At 34.4% G+C, this 21,184-nt stretch overlaps 5 protein-coding genes across 5 annotated transcripts; 2 read left to right on the top strand and 3 right to left on the bottom strand.

Annotated features, from left to right (window-relative positions):
* Window positions 1-183: 183 nt before the first annotated feature.
* On the bottom strand, window positions 184-4,547 carry LOC119836538. Its single transcript, XM_038361913.1, has 4 exons — window positions 3,053-4,547; window positions 2,417-2,579; window positions 1,452-1,572; window positions 184-747 (listed from the first exon to the last, which is right to left on the bottom strand). Exons 1-4 carry the CDS (start codon window positions 4,150-4,152, stop codon window positions 518-520), a joined length of 1,614 nt encoding a protein of 537 aa, XP_038217841.1. The 5' UTR covers window positions 4,153-4,547; the 3' UTR covers window positions 184-517.
* A 3,622-nt stretch (window positions 4,548-8,169) lies between these two features.
* LOC119836500 (histone H2A, sperm-like) lies at window positions 8,170-8,683 on the top strand. The gene has a single exon (XM_038361859.1). The coding sequence runs from the start codon at window positions 8,180-8,182 to the stop codon at window positions 8,558-8,560; it is 381 nt and encodes a 126-aa protein (XP_038217787.1). The 5' UTR covers window positions 8,170-8,179; the 3' UTR covers window positions 8,561-8,683.
* Window positions 8,684-9,690: 1,007 nt separating this feature from the next.
* On the bottom strand, window positions 9,691-10,002 carry LOC119836501 (histone H4). The gene has a single exon (XM_038361860.1). The coding sequence runs from the start codon at window positions 10,000-10,002 to the stop codon at window positions 9,691-9,693; it is 312 nt and encodes a 103-aa protein (XP_038217788.1).
* Window positions 10,003-10,683: 681 nt separating this feature from the next.
* LOC119836499 (late histone H2B.L4-like) lies at window positions 10,684-11,210 on the top strand. Its single transcript, XM_038361857.1, has one exon. It carries the CDS (start codon window positions 10,684-10,686, stop codon window positions 11,071-11,073), a length of 390 nt encoding a protein of 129 aa, XP_038217785.1. The 3' UTR covers window positions 11,074-11,210.
* Window positions 11,211-12,240: 1,030 nt separating this feature from the next.
* On the bottom strand, window positions 12,241-20,156 carry LOC119836498 (guanine nucleotide-binding protein G(f) subunit alpha). The gene is made up of 9 exons (XM_038361856.1): window positions 20,041-20,156; window positions 19,107-19,201; window positions 18,389-18,557; window positions 17,349-17,446; window positions 16,582-16,696; window positions 15,288-15,374; window positions 14,616-14,746; window positions 13,990-14,158; window positions 12,241-12,467 (listed from the first exon to the last, which is right to left on the bottom strand). Exons 1-9 carry the CDS (start codon window positions 20,137-20,139, stop codon window positions 12,276-12,278), a joined length of 1,155 nt encoding a protein of 384 aa, XP_038217784.1. The 5' UTR covers window positions 20,140-20,156; the 3' UTR covers window positions 12,241-12,275.
* Window positions 20,157-21,184: the final 1,028 nt, after the last annotated feature.

Here is a 21,184-nt window from a genome sequence, read left to right as displayed (position 1 = left end):
TTTTGGGATCAAAATAAATTAATAACTAAAAAGTTAAGAACGTACCAAAAATTTGTCGTATATTACTTAGCCACTTATTATTGGTATCATAACTTAATATCCGGAAATTTCTTACTGTATTATATATATATATATATATATATATTAGAATATCATTTATTTTACTATATTTTTTTGGTTTAATATCTTTATTTATACACATTTTATTATTACTACAGTATTTACCATATTTTATAATAACTGAATGAAACACTTATTGTATATACTACACTTATTTTACTTAGTGTATAATTAAACACTATTATCATTGTGAAAAGAAAATGGGGTCTAATTTTTAAACAGTTTTTTTTCTCATTCAGAACCAATCTTTAAGCGATAACAAATATTAGTTCTTTTGGCTACTTTGACAATCAAAAAACTTTCGAACTTTGTAAATCTATACTATCCGCTATTACAAATTAATAAATAAAGCTATGTCCGGAGACTCATTTAAAATTTGACGCGAAATTTAAAAGTTTCAGTACCATCTAGCCGTTCCCACGCCAACTCTATTGTCTGGTGGATCTCTAGCACAACAATATGACGCTAATATTCCCACTGTAGCCAAGCATAAAGACAAAACACTGATGCTGCAAACTGCTCCCGAAGTTATATCATTAAGCGCTGTACCAGGCAGAGGTTGTATAGAAAGTAAAATCAGCAAGCCGAACGCACTCAGCAATGAAAACGTTGACAATACGATGTAACCTGTGAAAGAGAAATTACATTTTAATGAACATAATGAAATGTAAAAAAATACAACCACATCTTTGACCACTGACAAAATGCCACAGCTCCTTGCCATAAAGAAAAAGTTTATAAATAGAAATTAACCGCCCGCATCTAGGCATTGGAATGATTTTTTTTTTATTTGTTTTGTATCTAATTAAATTTTGTGGTTTCGACTTAAATTATACGGGTGCGGCATGAATTTAATAAAAACAAACAGTAGTGAAAGCCAATACAATTATTTATGACTTTTGTAAGTACTCTTTTATGTCATACTAAATTTATTCGTTTTTTTTATGTTCCGAACTTTTAATTAAAGCAAAACAATAGCGGTAATTCGGTAGGTACATTTGTACGAAATGTTTTTATATAAAGATTAGGTTGAAGTCATAAAAATGAAAAAAGATACCACTTATAAAATTTGGAAATAAAAAGGAAATCAGTGAAGCTTTGCTAGTTTATTTAAAATGTTTAATTGTGAACTAGCTATTGGGTCGATTTTTGAATCCTTGGTTAAAACCATAGATTATACACTTATATACCGGTAGTTAAACTAATTATTCGTCGAATATCGTAACAACCATTTAGGTAACCATATAGGTTTTAATCCAGGATTAACAAATTCGCCTTATACGCCTTATTACCACAATCTACAGTATTATTCCGTATTCTTTAAATCGTACCGGAAATGTAATTTCTATTGGGCAGTAATTGACTTCTCCTAGACCGAAGACCAAGTAGCCCCAATAAAAAGCAAGTGAATCCAGAAAGTACGCCAAAGTCCAGATAATAGCGGCGGCCAATCTGAAATTACAACATTTTCAGTAAGTACACAAACTGAGCATATAAATTCCTGACTATGCGTCGAATAAATACATATTTAATTTTTTAGTATGTTACTTCAGAACTTTTGACTGGATTAACCGATTTCGATCTTTTTTTATTTGAAAGCGAATATGAATCTGTGATCTTTAAAATTACGCAACAGGTTTTGATAGGATTTTTTTCATAGATAGTGATTCAAGAGGAAGGTTTAAATGTTTAAAATATAGAAAAGGAGAGAAGCGGCGGAAGGGGTTGTACCCCGAATTTAACGCGAGCGAAGCCGCGGGAAAGAGCTAGTAATAAATATAACACGAATGTTTCCATGAAATCGTGTGACACTTTGAGCAAGCATATAACTCTATTACGTGCATGTAACATACAGAAATATACTACGCGATCCAACTAAAAGAAAAGAAACGTCAATAACCTTTGCTTTGAAAAACATGATTAACTAGCTGCGCCCCGCAGTTTCACCCGCGTAATTCTGTACCGTAGGAATATCTGGATAAAAAGTTATATGTTATTCCAGTTGTCCAGCTATCTACGTAACATATTTCATTGCAATCAGTTCATTAGTTTTTGGGTGAAAGAGCAACAAACACACACACACACATCCTTACAAACTTTCACATTTTTAATATTACTGAGATTAAAAACTTTTGAACCGATAGCAATGAATTTTGGTACGTAGACAGCTGGACAACTGGAATAGCATATAGGCAACTTTTTATCCCGGGTTACCTACGGGATACGGACTTCATGGTCGCAGCTAGTAATATTATAAAACTGAAGAGTTTATCGCAGGAACTTAATATAAACTTACGCTATACATCATATAGAAGCTCAGTCCAGTAGAGAGTCCGCCGCACAGAGTCAGCATTAAAGCGGCAATGGTGAGCGAAGCAGTTGCTGCACTCATGGACTTCAGACTCGTAAAGGATTTGTACGTTTCCTCTGAGTATACTGATGGAGATTGTGTTGCTACCCTGAAATCGTTTATATTGGTTTTGTTTTAATCCAGAGTTTTGATTTGAAGACCATTTCAAAATTGTTTTATATAAAGAAGATAATAGATAAATATCGAATATTTTGATTATAACAATAGACATCGGATATTTTTAATACCTTACGGCTTACGGCTAGGTCGTGTTGGTTTGTTTGAACGCGCTAATATCAGGAACTTATGTTCCGATTTGAATAATTCTTTCAGTTTTATATAAAAGTCTGTGTGTCAGACAGTAACTCTATGTAATATCATATATGACGTAGGTAAAGCCGCCGGTCACAGCTTATTCTAATAGGAGTATAATTTTATTATTAGTATATTTAGTATTTCAGTCAGGATATAAATACTCATGTATATCTGGGGTGGATTAGGTAATATAAGATTTTATATAATATATACCTATATAATTATGTACAAGAATTTTTCAACTTAAATGTGTAACTAAAAACTTACCTAGGCATTATCACAGCGGTAGTCTTATCCCGCTTCGGAGTCATTCTCCTACTCTCTCTACTCGCCTCCCGTCTATCCATATCAAAACTCCTTTCTTTTTTATCCCTAAAGCTGGTTACAAACACGTCCTGCCTCTCAAACTCTGGCAACCCATAGTTCAACTTCTGTTGAGCTTTAGGAGATATGGGCGATGTTGCATTTCGCGTTAAAAGGTTTGCGCAGGATTTCGATGGAGTCACGCTATGTGTAGGCGTGCTAGATGCCATCTTCATCGGAGTTTCAGGATACCTGGGGCTTCCAGAATGATTCGGCGTCATTCTCACAGACGGCTGGCTGGCATAACTCTTAAGTTTTCGCGGCGTGGACAACAACTCGTGCAGCTTTTGTGTCGCGATCAAATGCTTTTGCGACATCATTGGGGATGTGAAGGTCACTCTTGTATTCCTTTCTTCGTCGTCAGAGGGGACTATAGCGTATCTTAGCGTCTTGCCGTTGACTGTCTTAACAATTTCAGTCGGTATCTCTTTCAGTTCGTGGTCGTCTGGTGCGTCTACATTGTATTCTTCTACTTCACTTTCATCCGCTTCCACAATTCTCTTCTTTGTTGGCGAATAATCCACAGTGTCGTCAAAATCACGGATTACTTCGTATCTGTGTTTTGTTCTAGAGTCTTCCAAACCGTCATCGCTTTCTGCATTTCTGTCATATTTGGATTGTTGCTTTTGCCTGAATTGCGCCATTTCCAGATCTTCGCTCCTTGTTCTACAGAGAACAATTGAGCGTGTCGGCTTGCATATTAAAGAGGATTGTCTTTGAAAATTTCTAGTTTGAAACTTTGGTGGTTTCGGCGGCAATTCTGGCGGTTCGTCCTTGTGCCTTCCAGCTGGGGACATTCTTAGAGGATTATCAGAAATATCCGTTCTCAAAATCCGGTTGCTTAGTTCAGTCTTCCGTGGCGAATTGGCTCCCAAAGGAGGCACTCTCTGTCTCTCTGGCGACACAATTCTCTTCATACATGATTTTTGTGCAAAAACAACTTCACTTTGCGAACAAAAGGCTGGATTTGAATAATATTTGTATACTATTTTCGGTGAGTCCATGTTTAAGCGTAGTGTTTCCCCCGGGTTATGAAACTTGTTTGTTTGTCCGTTAGAGCATGGTTCCTGCTAGCTAGGGTGGCGTTTGGCCGTGTCCGTTAGGGTCCGCTGGTTTTCTTAAAGAATGCTATTACATTATCCGTCTAAGTTTAAATTTTACGAAGTTACATGAAATCACTATAATAAAAATTAATACTAAAATTCATGCCAAAAATCACACAAAACTAAACACACAAATCGAGTCACACTATGACCTTAAATATGTACTTAGCACATAACATAAAACACACAATTATCTTAGCTATATTCTGTAAAACTTAAATTTCTCGATACTATTATTATTACACGTTTACAACGTTAAATCGCACACGCGTCCTAGTAACTCTACAGTTAACCGTCAACTGATAGAAGGTATTCCTTTTTCAAAAAAAAGCTGGGGTCGGAAATGGCGCGCGCGCACCCCTGTTAGCACGCGCTGTTCGAATTCCATTCAAATTTTAAAACTGCAATCGATTTTAACTTCTATTTCTGTACAATAATGACTTTTTTGTAATCTTACGTTACGAATACAGTGGTTTTATGTTGAATCTTATTATTAGAGCATTTAAGTTGAAAATACAAGGTTTCGGTTTACAAAACTTGCGCAAATTCAAGGCCCGGTGGAACGGAAGAGCGACTTGGGATAAATTAGGGTTCCTTTATGACACTAGAAATAATTTTGTGAAGAAGGCTAATAAAGCGAAACAATGAATAGCTTATTAAAGTTAAATGTGTTAATTATTTTAATAAGGAAGCACTAGAAGTAAATTTTATTGTTCACATTATCATTATTCTTTTTAAATGTCTTAATTTTAAAATGCTTAAATGATTGTTCAAATATTTTTCAACACGCTTATATAAGCTTTACTTTTACTGTATGTTTGTATGTAACCGACTTCTTGAGACTTGATTTTGACCCAATTTCAAAGGATGTATATAATTCAAACATTTGAACACTTATAAAAAAATTATTTTTTTACCTTATTATCTTGATTTCAATCGCAAGGATTCCATTAGTTTCTTGTATATTCGTTGGCCTATTTATTCTGTGACAGATTATATATGCAGCTACATTTTTATAAATTTAAATAGCTTTATGATTGTTATGTTTTAGGGCAGTGTCGTTCATGGCTGAAGAGCTCGCTTGTATACTCTGTATAAGAGCAAGTGAGACAATTCAGTTTACTTTATCATTAGCGTTTTTTTACTTTGTTTAACCTACATTTATTATTAAACATATCAGACTGTATAATAAGAAATTTGTAACCATTAACTTCTACCAAATACTCTTTAAAAATTGTTATTTCTCTAACAAGTATAAAATAACGTAACTACCAATCAACTAGAGAAATTCTTCTGTTTTAAGTTAGGCATACTTCTTTCTTTTGACGTTTAAATAGTAGTATAAAACTACTGATCCAATTAAGATGCAATTTTTAACAATTTTGCGCGATTAGTCAACTAAAAAACACATCAAACATTTAAATATTACAGTGAAACAGCTGACTTCCTAGTTTGCTCGTCTTACACCTGCTAAAACTAAAGGTCGGTATAATTATAATTAAATGCCTACTAATGCCTGTTTGTATCGTCAATAAATACTGAGGAGCATCGCACCTGTCCTAGCGAATTGTGAAATAGGTTATAACTATAATATTAATAATAAGTTTGATACATTTTCTGTGAAGCATAGACTTTTTGAAACTGGGAGTCCAGCCCAGCCAGTCCTTCGGGGCCCGAATTGGGCCAGTTTGTACTGTCATCCATGAAATGTTGTTAAAACTAGGACATTTCTTTGGCATCATTGTCATTAGCAAGCTTTAACTTTAAACATACGTATTGCTTGTACAAGTGATTAACCGACTTCAATGAAATAGGGAAGTAATTAAGTAAAACGTTACATATGCTTACTGCACCGCTATGAAGCCCATGTCCACATATTTCATTAAAATTTGTTCAGCAGTTATGAGGCATGAAAACTACGACGGTATTAGTTACATTAATTCTCAATTCAATATATTTTTTAAATAATGTAATTGTTTATGTCTTAATTTAGCATTGATGGCTAGGTCTAGAGTGGAAAGCGTCGGTCGTCTCTAGCACAGGTTTATTCCTAGATGAGGCGATCGTCGTGTCTGATTATGTTGAATCTTATGTATTTTTAAATAAACGATTTTTTATTTTATTTATTTAATATGTTTTTGATATAACACGTTGGATTGAATATCTTTTCTGCAATTAGGGGCAACTTTTCTGGGGAGGAAGGTACCCAATCAGATTCTAAAATATGACCAAATGACAAAAAATTCCTGTCAAACCCAAAAAGAATCACACCTATCGGTAAATCCACGGAGTTATCGTTTTGAGAACCTTCATCGTTTTTAGAAGCGTTGGTTGATAAAAAGTTGTCAACCGAATAGTAAAGCCTATCATCATCATCATCATCAGCCCATACACATTCCCACTGCTGGGACACAGGCCTCCTAACTATTAAACTATTAAACTAGTAAAGCCTATATTTTAAGTAAAATTGCATAATAATCAAACTAATGCATCGAGTTCAATCGAAGTTTTTGTAACTCCATTGAGTGGTACGCCACGTGCCGTAACGGTTCGAAACAGCTGCGCGTACGCAGCTGCGGCCAGAGTGCGCCAACCTTTGGGGTGAAGAGTTCGTTGAGATATCGTTACCTATGGAACGGATGTTTCCATTTGAATATTTTATGTAATATATTAGTAGTGTAAATGAGTGAATTTTTATTAGTGATTCCACTATCCGAATCAGTGATAGAAAAGGATTGACTATTTATAAAAACTTGTAAATTTACAGCAAATAATAACAGAAAATAAGATATTATAACAGATAATTAAAATACAATTCAAGTATGAATTAGGAACATAATCCACATTTTTTTATATTTTGTTTATGAGGATATACTTTCAATGAAAATTCATCACATTATTAACTGAAAAGTCCTATATCACAATTACTAATTTCTTTATTTAATAATCGTAATCTATTCTAAGAAGATTGTATACATAATACAATAAATTATTAAATTTATAAACTTGAAAAATGGTTTACGACCTCTACCAATTGCAAATTGAATATCGACCGGTACCCGTATAAATATTATTATCTCTTTTATTTATTTGCTATCCCCCTCACACTCATGTGTAAGAAAGAGACATAATGTTGCAAAAGCTTACTGATAAAACTTCAACATTTTGATAAACGTGGCATTGACCTTGTCCAATGTGACGTAAGAACTAAATCTGAGACCTATCTATCCTTTTCTTAAAAGATAAAAAGTTTTCTTTGTAATTTCTGTCTCGATAAGATTTTGATATCTTTACATATAATATTGCTTCTCTCCTCAGGAGATGAAATAAGTATATTATTGTAAATAGTATAAGATAGGATAGTAAATAGGATAGATATAATAGTATAGGATGTAAATAGGATATAATTTGATATAACACGATGTTTATTTATGTAGCAACAACATGTAGATTATTTATACGTATGTACATAATCAGATGTTATTTGCTGAATATTGTGATTATGATCATTGTTATAATTAAATTATAAATTATCGTACGTATAACGATGGAATTTGCAAACTGCAACAGGTTTGTGTCATTTGTTTAAAAAGATTGGCTCGAAATAAATCTAACAAAATTAATTTAAATAATAAATAGGTATAATAAGATTTAAACCCGATAATTTTCTTTCTTTCATTTTCTAATGTACATAAAAAAAATCCTAGAACTGACATTATAGATTCATAGTAATAATAGTTAAAATATTTCAAAATACACAAATTACTCGCTATAGTCACATACGGCTTTAACAACTCCCAACATAACATAATATGCAACATTCACGTCGTTATACCCGTTATACCCACCGACCGCTATGTACCTTTTAAAAACTAACGTAAGCGGTCACTGAGACAGCGCTAAGCTACAGTAAATTCCGTAAAACAATATGAAGCCAGCAATAAAGAAGACCATCAGCAGATCCTCGAAAGCCGGGCTGGCTTTCCCTGTGGGCAGGATTCACAAGATGCTACGAAAAGGGAACTACGCACCACGTGTCGGGTCAGGCGCTCCAGTGTATCTAGCTGGTGTCCTAGAATACTTGGCTGCGGAAATACTAGAACTTTCGCTGGAGGTCGCTAAAAATAATAACAAGACCAGGATCATACCACGGCACATAATGGTCGCTATTAAAACTGACGATGAATTGAACAGAATGCTATCAGGAGTGACTATATCACAAAGCGGTGTGCTGCCATCTATAAATTCAGTTTTGTTGCCAAGGAAAACGGTGAAAAATACGTCGAAGATGCAATCCTCACAGAGTTAGTTTTAAGAAAAGATAATGCAGTAATTTATTTCCTATTTATTGTTTTTGATATTTAATAAATGCATATTAAAATATTGTAATTGAACGTTTGTGATAAACTTAGTCCTTTTAAGGACTGCAACGTATCTGTTTCTTACTTTTTACCACGCTTATATTAGATTAAAAACGACAGATTTCATCCAAACCCTGTACATTTATCAAGGGTTGTTGAAAATATAATAAATCAATAAGGTTCTTATTTTCCTGTATAAGATCTCAATGATTAAATAATTTCCTTACGCACACTCTGTATAAGCACTCAAACCATTAAAGCGTATTTTCCAGTTTGTTTCAAAATATATTTCTTATTCACGTGAACAGTTCCTGACAACTATTTAAATGTGCGCCGTATCGGTATCGTATTCTAGGCTACTGTAAGAATACATATTTTAATTATTTGTATTATATAACTTCTTTATTTTTCAGCTACTTATATATATGTACGTAGCCTTTTTGTGACAATAAAATTTACTGTTTTGTGAAATAGGTTGAGGTCTAATTCAATACTATGTTTTTTTTTTCTATTTTTAATAACACTCAATTCAAAGTTTTATCTGTATTATTAAAAAAAATTGTATAGAATGTATTGTATAATAACATATTATGTAGTAACGTGTGTTGTTTCTATAACCAAAATTGAAACTGGTATAATGAGTTAATAATATTAATATAGTGAACATTGTATCTATACTAATCACCAATTTCCTATGATAAATAAATCAATACGTGTAAGTTGAAACGTAATTTAGTTTTATTTGTGACTAGTCCTGTGAAAAAATAAATGTTTGGAAATATTCTTTTTGTTTCTTTTTATCACGCTTTCTAATGCTTTTACTGTATATTTGTAGGTTTGTATGTAACCGACTACACTCAATTTTGACTCACTTTAAACGGACAGATTCAGTTCATAAGTTATGAATTTATCCTATTATCTAGAAAGTGTGTTTTTTCCAACAATATTTATAAATTTTTATAATTTATTTCATGAGAACGATTTGCGTTTCATGGAAACAACCGAATTGCGGCCCTGAAAAGGGCCTTGTCGTTCAGAAATAAATAGACACCAATTTAATACTTTATTTAAAATTAATTCAACCTCCAAACCCGTACAGAGTTCGCCCTTGTCTCTTCAAAGCGTAAACTACATCCATAGCTGTAACGGTTTTGCGTTTTGCGTGCTCCGTGTAAGTGACGGCATCTCTGATTACATTTTCTAGGAAAACCTTCAGAACGCCTCTTGTTTCTTCGTAAATCAGACCGGAGATGCGTTTGACGCCACCACGTCGGGCCAGTCTGCGTATGGCGGGTTTTGTTATGCCCTGGATATTGTCTCGTAATACTTTTCTATGACGTTTTGCGCCTCCTTTGCCAAGGCCTTTCCCGCCTTTTCCGCGACCCGTCATGTTTAGGGATATACTGACTATCGATGTTGGAAGCCTTGGCCTTTTATAGATTTTATTAATTAATTATGAAGGTGGTCTGGAATGTCGTTTTGTGGCTGCATAGGTGGAACTGTATAGAGTATGTGTGACTGGAGATTGCAACTGCCCGGGTTCGATTCCCGGCTGTGCTTGAGCATTTTTTACTTTTATTTTCTTCTACTAGATAGTACTTTTAGGTTATCTTTAATATTACAAAGCGGAGATAGTTTGAAATGCGCTAATCTGAGAAAATACCGATTTAAAAAATTCTTGCATCGTTGGACATGTACGTGATCGAGAAGAATCCTATATGTATGTTAGTTGGTGTGTTATATAAGTATAGGTTAATTGTATATTATTGTGTTGTGTATGAATAATTGTTAAGTAACCATATTATGATATACCATACATAGTAATTTTCAAATCTAAACTACTTATTAAAACCACTAAGACGTAATTAAAAATCTTTACCACACAATTTTATTCAAAATGTTAATTATAATTATTCAGACAATAATTATACTTTCATGATAGTTAGAACATTAAAGAAGTCTCCTATGATTGGTCTATATATTACACAGCAGCTCAGTCATACCACCCGCTGCTACCAACCATCTAAAAACTTACAAATAACAGCGAAAACTGCGCCCGTTACACCGCAAGATGGCGCCTAAGAAAACCGTCAAGTCCATGAAGCCCGAAATGTCAAAGCCTATAGAGCGGCCCATATCGAAAGTGAAAAAATCGAAAAAGAAAAACTACAGAAGCTTCGGAATTTATCTGTACAAAGTTTTAAAAACAATCAACCGCGATTCGGGAATTTCGACGCAATCTATGGTGATTATGAACAACTTCGTGATGGACATGTTTGAAAATATTGCGGCGGAGGCGGGAAGGTTGATTTCACATACAAAGAAGACAACTTTAAGCAGCAGGGATCTGCAATGCGCTGTGCAGCTGTTGGTGCCGGGGGAATTGTGGAAACACGCGAACGCGCAAGGCATGAAGGCGTTAAAAACATATCATGACAGCCAGGCGCACAAGGACGAGTGATTCCCGCGCTTTTTATGTACAGATTATATGAGACTGTGAATGAAGATTACATAACGAAGAATGACCGATTCCCGCGCTTTTTACATGTACAGATTATATGTGAATTAATGCAGATATATTACTGATAAATTATTATGAAGAATGACTGACTTACGTGTACAGATAATAATTATGTGATTATGAATGTAGATCATTGAAAACAAATTAAATTATGAATGAATTACAATTATTATTTAAGGCCCTTATAAGGGCTTCATATTATCTTGTTTCTCATAAATTCCGATTAATCATCAAATATAGAAAATAGATTTATCTGCTAAAAGATAAAGGATTTAGGAAGAAGTAAAAGTGCATGTTACACCAAATTTAATTATTTAATAACAGTGTATAAAATATATACATATGACTTGACTTACTAAGTGTTTTCTAAAATTAATTGTATTCAAATGTTATACATCAATATTCGGATACTAATTTATCTGAAATCGTACTATATTAGAACATCTAAGCTATGTAGCATACCTGACTTAAAGTTGTTAAATGTACATTTTATTTTATTTTTTTATTTTTTATTTTTCCATATTTCTTACTTTATTTAATAGCTAAAGTATAACTTAAATAAAAAAAGACTAACCTTTTAAAGTGTTTATATTCATCAAACTAAGCATAACATAGTTACAATCTGTTTTGTGGAAATAGACACAAGATGGCGACATAGCACAATCTTATGAAACTGTAATTTTTCAAATACCGTTTATGGCGATATCACAGCTAGATATAGCCTATATGTCAGTTTAAAGTGATAAATCATTATATTATCTGTGATAGTATAAAGCAAATCGCTTCTCGCGTCTGTCCCTATGTATGTATGCTTGGATCTTTAAAACTACAAAGGGATTTTAATGTTTTTTTGTAATAGATAGAGTAGTTCAAGAGGGAGGTTTATATGTATAATAATAATAACTAATATTATAAATGCGAAAGTTTGTGAGGATGGATGTATTTGTATGTATATGTTTGTTACTCTTTCACGCAAAAACTACTGAACCGATTGCAATGAAATTTGTTACATAGATAGCTGGACAACTGGAATAACACATAGGCATTTTTATCCCGAATATTCCTGCGGGATACAGACTTACGCGGGTGAAACCGTGGGGCAGATAGTGTAGTAGAAATTTATGATTTATAAGAATAGTAGTTTAATAAACGCCAATGTTACTAAGTATATGTGTGAGTATCATCTGGTGCACGTCCCTGAAGACCGTCCGCACGTTGTCCGTGTCGGTCGCCGTGGTGAAGTGGAAGTAGCACTCGCGCGCGCGCGTCGCCTCGTGCAGCACGAAGCGCTCTGAGGCGGGCAGCTTGCGCCGGTCGCGCTTCTTCGTTAGCTCCTGCGGGGAAGGTTTGTGTTATCTGTTATCTGTGGTATAGGGTTGTTTTGTTTTTTTTGTGGCTAGTATATGTCATCTGTGGTATAGGTTGGTTTTTTTTTGTGGTTAGTATATGTCATCTGTGGTATAGGTTGTTTTTTTTTGTGGCTAGTATGTGTCATCTGTGGTATAGGTTGTTTTTTTTTTGTGGCTAGTATATGTTATCTGTGGTAGAGGGTTGTGCTGTTTTAAATATTTGAGTGAATAATGTGTTGTTAAGATATCGCTATAGTATAATTCTATGTTTAAATGAACATATAATAACATTATTTAGCAGGGACACATATTAAATTTACAACAATGCTCTGCCTTTTGAACTAGGTTGTTACCCGAATCTCAGAAGATGTTGTCTGTGATTGTGTTTTAATTTTTGTATATGTTTGAGCCAATAGCGACGATTATTTTATTGTAAACTATTCGCTAGTATAGTATTATATTGTCTGTGGTACAGCGTTATTTTTTTTTTTTGTAAATACTTGAGTCAATAGGAACAACTAAATTTTATTGTTTGCTTCGGTTTCACGTACCACGGGTGAAACCGAAGTTTTCAGGGTTAGCCTATATCGCTCAGTGAAGTTGCAGCTTTCTAATGGTTAGGGAATTTTAGAAATCGATCCAGTAATTCTTGCGTGAAAACGTTGCAAACATACATAACATACAAGTGTCCTCTTTAAAATATTAGTGTAAGATAGGCAGTACTTGTGACAAACAACATGTTTTTATATTTTAATTAACCTGTGCTACCTACGTATAATAGAAAATTACAAATAAAGAGTATTCATCAACAGCTATTGCCCGCGGCTTCGCTTGCGTGGTTAAAGTACAACATATAATATCGAAATCACCTTTTTATTATAGCGACATCTATCGGAACTTATGCGTTTCGTATTAAGAGTTTTAATTCGCATCAACAGTATATTATATATTTTCGATGTAAAATAATCCTCTATCTCCTTTCTTAATGTTTTCTAACAGCTTTTATCATAAAATACGAAGTAATCTTCGTCTGTATGTATGTATGTATGTATGTACGCTTGAATGTAACCGACTCCTTTATACTCGACTTTAACCTACTTAAAATGGACAGATTGAATTCAAACTTGGTACACTTATCAAGGATCGGTGACAATACAATAATTTCATGAGTTAACCTTACTATTATGATCATGATTGCCAGGATAAAAAGAAATCCTCACGTATACTCTGTATCAGAACAAGTGAGACTATTTAGTTGATTCTATCCCAGCGCGTTGTTAGTTTTTTTCAACTATATAGTATTTTAATTAAAGGAAATTACGGGCGGAGCCAGAGCGTACAACTATTAGAATATAAATTTTTAAAGAATAGAAAAAATACGATCACTCAGCGGGATTCGAACCCGCGTCTTTTTGCCAAACCATAGCAACGCCAAGCCTCTCGGCCATCCGTAATCCCATCTCAGTGTGCCTAAGGGCTATTATAATATATAAATAAAACAACTTACAACAAACAGACTTTTAATAAACATCTTAGTCTTCGTATATTCGTCGCCAGGCGAAGGAAAGTTTTCATATTCTGGGAAGTATGGCGCTATGCTGTGGCCCAGCGCTACCTTCGTCTCGAGTAGGTCCTGTTTGTTTAGGAACACTATAAGACCTGCTTCTATTAAAAACCTAGAATGTAACACAATTGATTACAAATATAATACAACTAGCCGCACGCCCCGGCTCCGCCCGGGTTGTCATTTATCGTAATTAAAATTATTTAAACTATCCATCTCTCAAGTTGGATCGAACTGCACATGGTGTGCGAATTTTATCATAATCGATTAAGTGGTTTAGGAGTCCATTGAGGACAAACATTGTGACACGAGATTTATATATATTAAGATGAAAGAGCTAAGTCGCTTCTTGCGTCTGTCCCTATGTATGCTTATATCTTTAAAACTACACTACGGATTTTGATGGTTTTTTTAAATAGTGATAGTCAGCGGAAACATTAAATTATGCACACGAACTTTTAATAATAACTCTAGTACTATTGTAATGCTTTTTTTTCTATTAGCAATTTAAATATTATAACAAAATTAGAGTTCTGAAACTGGAAATTAAATTCAAATGGTTTACCCACCTACTCTGCCACACATCTTCGAATAGTATAAGCGATTCCTTGAGCCTGTTCTGCGAGTTATCCTCGCGGAGAGTCTGATCGAAATCGCTACAGGCCACTAGGAACCAAATTGCGTGGATACCCTCAAATACCTGAAAATTTCAAAGAGAAATGTTTTTAATTTTTTTTTCTCAACAAACTTCGTCAGAAGTTTAAATTAAACTAAATACATTATTGAATACATTTATTGTAAAATATTAAATTTTAATAAATTATGAAAGAAGATCTAGTGAATTAGATCCCCGTTATTCCATCATTAATCTAAAAATTAGGTACTTTTTAATTTTTAATCACCAAATCCTCTAAAATGCAGTTCCATTAAAAGGTATCAAGGCAAAATTTATATCAAGGCAAATATATATATATATTTATATTTTAATGATATTTGATGATATTTTATTTATAACTAGCTGCGCTCCACGGTTTCACTCGCTCAAGTTTGTATCCCGTAGGAATATCGGGATAAAAAGTTGCCTATTTGTTGTCCAGCTATCTACGTACCAAATTTCATTGCAACCGGTTCAGCAGTTTTTGCGTGAAAGAGCAACAAACACACACATCCTTACAAACTTTCGCATTTATAATATTAGTAGGAAGTAGGATAGGGTATAGTAGGATTTAGCTATGAAATACCTGTATCCATTTCTTCCTCTCCCCCCTCTGCCCCCCCACATCGAACATCCAAAAGTCCTGCACGCCCCCGTGCATGGACTTTGGTACCTAATGTACATAAAAATAGAATTATATTTACTTGCATAAATAATTCTTCAATCATCATATTGGACAAAGATATATTAAGATTTTATTTTATTATGTTTTAGTCATTTTATTTAATATATTTTGTATCTTACTATTGTACATAGCTATGAGTTTAGAGTTATTTTGAAGAATGAACTCAGTAACCGTTTTTTAAACAACAAATGATTTTATTTAATGCCTACTTGGTGCCTACGACTTCGTTCGCGTGCACTTTGAAAGTTAATTGTATGTCTAGTTTCTTAACTACCAGCAGACAAACATTTCTTATCAGACAATAATAAATTTGTCATTAAATCGCTCCGTTGGGGCGTTTATTAACCTAAATAACATTTTATTTAGGATAAAAATAAGTTTTGATCTTACTTTTCTTTAAAATATCAATCAGCAGCAGCGGTTGTTAACGAGAGTTTATTTAGTGAAGTCCCGTGTCCCCTAGTGGGGTATGGGGCAGATGATGTACATCTGTTTCACTGATCGATTTTCTTTAGGGACAAGTAGGTGATCAGCCTTCTGTATCCTGCCAGACCGAGACATTTTTTTTTGTGCGTCCCCACTAGGAATTGAACCCAGGACCCCTCGGTTCTACGCTCACGCGTTAACCACTGTACCAGGGAGGCGGTCAGAGTTTATTTAGACCTATGATAATTCGTTAGGCTCACTCTGCAGGGTAATTAATGGTTTTAAGCTTTATAACTCATCCGAATTGCCTCATTAGTTCTAGTATAATAGACGTACAGTTTTTAACTATTTACCTATATGAACTAATATTACGAAGAGGATAGATTTATGTTTTTATTTTTATGTATGGCTGTAATATAACACGCAATAACTTCTGGATTGATTTAATAATGCATTTACCATTAGAAAGCTGCATCTTAATTGAGTGACATAGGCTATATTGTATGTATCACAGGCGAAACCGGGGCGAGCAACTAGTCTTATAATGTACCTTATTTTATTGCTATAGCTGCACGCCCCGGCTCCGCCCGGGTCATACATCGTAATTGAAATAATATAAACTATCCTATCTTTTAAGTTGGATCAAACTGCACATGGTGTGCAGATTTGATTAAAATCGGTTGAGTAGTTTAGGAATCCATCGCGGACAAACAAAGTGACATGTAATTTATATATATAAAGATGTTTAAGTAAGACAATGAAGTTTTACCTTAACTTTAAACTCAATTTTCTGTATGCACGTAGTTTTCTGTCTACACCGTAGAATGTCGGCATCGGATGGCAAGTAGTCAGACTTCGCTATTAAATCTATCCTATCTAGAAAACTGGGATAGAAATTGGAATAATAATAAATGCATTTGAAATATTTTTTTTAACAAAAATCTAAGCTACCTTCATATCATCAGAACTAGACCAAATGAGTCACGGAAGGCGCCAGTTTTCAAATCAAAAAAATCATCAAAAATTATCATATCGAAAAGTCATCTATATTGATTCACCCAATAAAAAGTTACGAGGTAACAAACACGAAAAAAATTGTTACAGTCGAACTGAATGCCCCCTTTTATAAAGTCGGTTAAGAAAAACGCTTTTTGATAGAATCAACTAAATTTCATTTGCGGTTGTACACAACAAGTTTAAAGGCAACGAATTATTTAATTTTAATATTTATATTGGTGTTGATGGATCAGTGGTGAGGCTGGGGCTTTAAATCGAGAAGTCGTGGGTTCGAGACCGGGCCAGCGTGCAGGAAATAAATTGATTTTTCAATATTTCTTCGTTTGTGGATAATATCACCACTACTCGAAACGGTGAAAGAAAACATCGTAAGGAAACCGGCATGTCCGAGAATCAAATGTTCGACGACATGTGACATCTCGCACTTGGCCAGCGTGGTGGATTACGGCCTGAACCCTCATAGGAGACCTGTGTCCCAGCAGTGGAAACATATATGGGCTGATGATGATGATGACTTACTATTCAGCGCTGTCAATCAGCTGATACTCATTGGAACGTTTGAAACAGTCGCGAACTCCTCTGTCCCTCCACAAAGCTCGCACGTGATCGAAATATTCCTAATAATAAGTTAAATTCATTAATAAAAACTTACTTAAAGCTACAATTATTGTTTTTTATCGAAAACAAATGAAATAACATACTAAAACAATCGTTAAGTATGTCTCGCGTCTTTAATTCCCGTGCATTCATCAGTGTACAGAGATCTTGCTACAAGTTGTACCATGCTTCGAGACATCACGTATTTAATATCAGACTAATAAGTAAAATATAACATTACTAGCTGCGCCCCGCGGTTTCACACGCGTAAGTCCGTATCCCGTAGGAATATCGGGATAAAAAGTTGCCTATATGTTATTCCAGTTGACCAGCTGTCTACGTACCAAATTTCATTGCAACCCGTTCAGTAGTTTTTGCGTAAAGAACAACAAACACATACATCCTTATAAACTTTTGCATTTATAATATTAGTAGGATTTGAGTTTATCTATTAATTTTTTATGACATAAGCGCTCAACTGAGCTGGTAGATCGCCTGATGGTAAGTTCAGCATCGCTTTTTAGGGGAAAGCATAAGCATAATTGACGACTAGAAAGAAGAAATGGACGGGGAAGGGTGAGGAAATGGGCGGGCTTTCGGCTCCCCCACTCACTGGACGGAACACAGTAGCATGCTACTATTTCACATCGGTCTTCTGTGGGGGTGTGTCCAATTCGTGCCGAAACGTGCTCGACTCCCACATAATAATAATAATTAACAAATAAATTTACATGAAAGAATAGTATACAATTAATATTTTATTGTGGGAGTCAAGCTCGCTTCGGCACGAATTGGGCCAGGTCGCACCGGGGAACTACCACAACCCCACAGAAAATCGGAGGTACTACTACCTTTAATGTTTATGGGCGGTGGTGATCGTTTACCATCAGGCGAACCACCAGCTCAGCTGCCCGCTATGTCATAAAAAAAAAATAAAAAAAAATATGAAGAGCAGTACTTACCTCTGTGTATACTTCAGGGCCAGGAAACCCCAACTTGAGGATATACTGTTGCGAACTCACATTCTTAGGGTCCGCTAACCCAATGCTTAAAGCTGACATGTTATGAACTATCTCATAAATTGACTCGTGAATATTATGCCTGATGTGGTCTATTTTTTCTAAACGCTCCCTGAAAATCAAAGTTTCGTTTTTATAAATCACGAGCTGCGCCCCGCGGTTTGACCCGTGAGTCATAAAAAGTTGCCTATGGGTTATTCCAGTTGTCCAGCTGTCTACGTACCAAATTTCATTGTAGTTCAGTTGGTTCAGTAGTTTTTGCGTGAAAGAGCAACAAACACACACACATCCTTACAAACTTTCGCACTTATAATATTAGTAGGAAGTAGGATAGTAGGATTCTATTCTAAAACTAAAATAACACGCCTTATTGATAGAGTCAAAACCTGAATTAACCCTTGTTCTTTCCTACGCAAGGAAAATGTTTAACCCTGGCGATCCCAATCGGGAGAATAAGATAAACTCAAAACTATTGTATTGCCACCGATCCTTGATAAGTATACAAAGTTTCAATTTAATCTATCCGTTTAAGGTGAAAATCAATTCTAAAAGAGTTGGTTACATACAAACATACAGTTGAAGCCACTACAAGCGTGTGTACATTTTATGAAGGTAAATACCACAGATAACATAATATGTACTATACTGGGTAAATACGTACCTACTACTAAACCCTTGTATGTGTAGAATCTTCATTTGTTTTATAATCGTGGTCTTACCACTCTCCCCGGTGCCAAGTAATAGCAGTTTGATAGCCTGAAATTTTCAATATCGTCACATTGTATTGTGTTTATTTGATTTATGCATTTTTATTATTTTTACATGGAATGGTTCAACGAAGACTCGTGGAGAATACAAATATTTGGATTTAAATCTAGAATAAGGGTTATATTTGTTACTAGCGGTCCGGCCCGAATTTGAACATATCATGTAATAAAATTATAGCCTAAATCACACAGGAATTATGCACGTACTGAACGGTGAAAGATATTTTTTTCTTTCTAATCTCGAGAAATACTTTTCTCGAGATTAGAAAGTACAAACAAACAAACAAACTCTTCAGCTTTATATAATTACTAGCTGCACTGCACAATATCGAGATAATAAGTTGCCTATGTTATTCCAGTTGTCTAGCTATCTACGTACCAAATTTAATTGCAATCGGTTTAGTAGTTTTTGCGTGAAAGTGTTACAAACACACATACATCCTTACAAATTTTCACATTTATAATATAAGTAGGAAGTGTAGATAAGTATAGATATTAAAAAATAGGTTGATATTAATAAGTAATATAATCATATTTGATTGTTTATTCGCGTATTTAACTGTTTTCTCAAACATTTTTAACCTTATCTTTTATCGTAGCGTGATTGTAATTTATTTTACAAAACTTTTTCTAACATTGTGTACCTACTTGATAGTATGAGAACGTAATTAGGAAGTGTTATTGTTTAGCGGCAATTTCTACCAGTCAATGCAAAACTATGAAATATTCTGTAACAATCGGTTAGGGAATAATGCATATTTAAGCATAATATTTATCTTAAGCCTGTGGATTTACGTACCAGAGTTTTTAAAACACGATATGACTCACCTCATTATACGATTTGATCCACTGTTTAATCTCTCTGTCGATTTGTTTTGATTGATTTTCTTTTTCGTCGTACTTTTTCACGCAGGGCAGGAGATGCATTGTCTAAAATAAATTTCAAGCAAAAAGGAATCGGTTAATGCGAATTGGAATCGTGACACTAAGGTACTAGTTGAGGGTAAAATCAAAGCAACTGCAATAAAACATGCTCACCCATCCAATTTACGACCGTGCGAAACGTTGCTTAACCAGTTTATTTTACTATGTATTGCAAGCTATCACGGTTAATGAGATAGAAATTCAATCTGGTAGCAGACATTCAAACAGAGAGACAGGCAGAAGGTGTTTTCTTACCTATGCCACAAAATGGCGTATTCAATATGCTTGTCTCTCATTATGGGTAACAAATGAAAGGGCTCGACTAGCTAAATACCAGACACTATGACGAATGTCAAATCTAAGATGGCCGCCAACACAAAATGGGGTCGCGGTCTTTTGAAATTTAAATTTACTCATAAAATGAATATGCTCCGAGGCGGGCGAGGTATCGAGTGCCTGCTTATTGCTATCAGCAAATACTTAACTTCGCTTTGATGTTTGAAGTATAATTTTATTGTAAGTGCTATCTCAAATACTCGAAGAGTTCAGATAAGACTACTGCAGTTATATATGATATGCGCGCCGAATATTATATATTTGAAACACGATTATTTTGCAAATTTATAAGTATAAATAAAATGAAAATTTAACATTTTGATATCTATAGAGGACATTAGCTTCATACCCGGCGTTTCTCACATGGTAGCTAAGTAAAAAGTAGGAATTGTGTTTATGTACATAGTGCTTCTAAATAGTTTTTCCACGGAACATCATCACTTTTTTACAAACTCATTTAGGATAGCCAATAAAATTTCGGGGGCGGGGGGATAGAGGTCACTGAAGCGGATTTTTTAAATCTTGTCTACTCCTAATTGACATTGATTGCAGTAAATACAGGAGCAATATGAAATAGACACACACCACGAGAGCAATTGGCGGAGGCATTGTTATAATTAAAATATTTATTAAAAGGTCCATTACATTATGATTTACTAGCACCTCGGCCGTGACTTCTCCTAGTCAAGATCAAAGTCCTATATAGAAATTG

This window comes from Zerene cesonia, chromosome 24 (assembly GCF_012273895.1).
Source record: "Zerene cesonia ecotype Mississippi chromosome 24, Zerene_cesonia_1.1, whole genome shotgun sequence".
Taxonomy (NCBI): domain Eukaryota; kingdom Metazoa; phylum Arthropoda; class Insecta; order Lepidoptera; family Pieridae; genus Zerene; species Zerene cesonia.
Note: the sequence above shows the minus strand (reverse complement) of the source record. Positions and strands in the feature narration are given on the sequence as shown.

Bases quoted from the DNA above. Each gene is read 5' to 3' on its own strand.
- LOC119836500 (XM_038361859.1), top strand. From the start codon at position 8,180: ATGAAGCCAGCAATAAAGAAGACCATCAGCAGATCCTCGAAAGCCGGG.
- LOC119836499 (XM_038361857.1), top strand. From the start codon at position 10,684: ATGGCGCCTAAGAAAACCGTCAAGTCCATGAAGCCCGAAATGTCAAAG.
- LOC119836498 (XM_038361856.1), bottom strand. From the start codon at position 20,139: ATGCATCTCCTGCCCTGCGTGAAAAAGTACGACGAAAAAGAAAATCAA. The intron at 15,375-16,581 runs GTAAAACTTCAT...TATGTACATTAG, and splicing joins AAATTGAGTTTAAAGTTAAG to GTACCAAAGTCCATGCACGG. The intron at 14,159-14,615 runs GTGGGTAAACCA...GTTACATTCTAG, and splicing joins GAAGATGTGTGGCAGAGTAG to GTTTTTAATAGAAGCAGGTC.
- LOC119836501 (XM_038361860.1), bottom strand. From the start codon at position 10,002: ATGACGGGTCGCGGAAAAGGCGGGAAAGGCCTTGGCAAAGGAGGCGCA.
- LOC119836538 (XM_038361913.1), bottom strand. From the start codon at position 4,152: ATGGACTCACCGAAAATAGTATACAAATATTATTCAAATCCAGCCTTT. The intron at 2,580-3,052 runs GTAAGTTTTTAG...AAACGATTTCAG, and splicing joins ACCGCTGTGATAATGCCTAG to GGTAGCAACACAATCTCCAT. The intron at 1,573-2,416 runs GTAAGTTTATAT...TTGTAATTTCAG, and splicing joins GCTTCTATATGATGTATAGC to ATTGGCCGCCGCTATTATCT.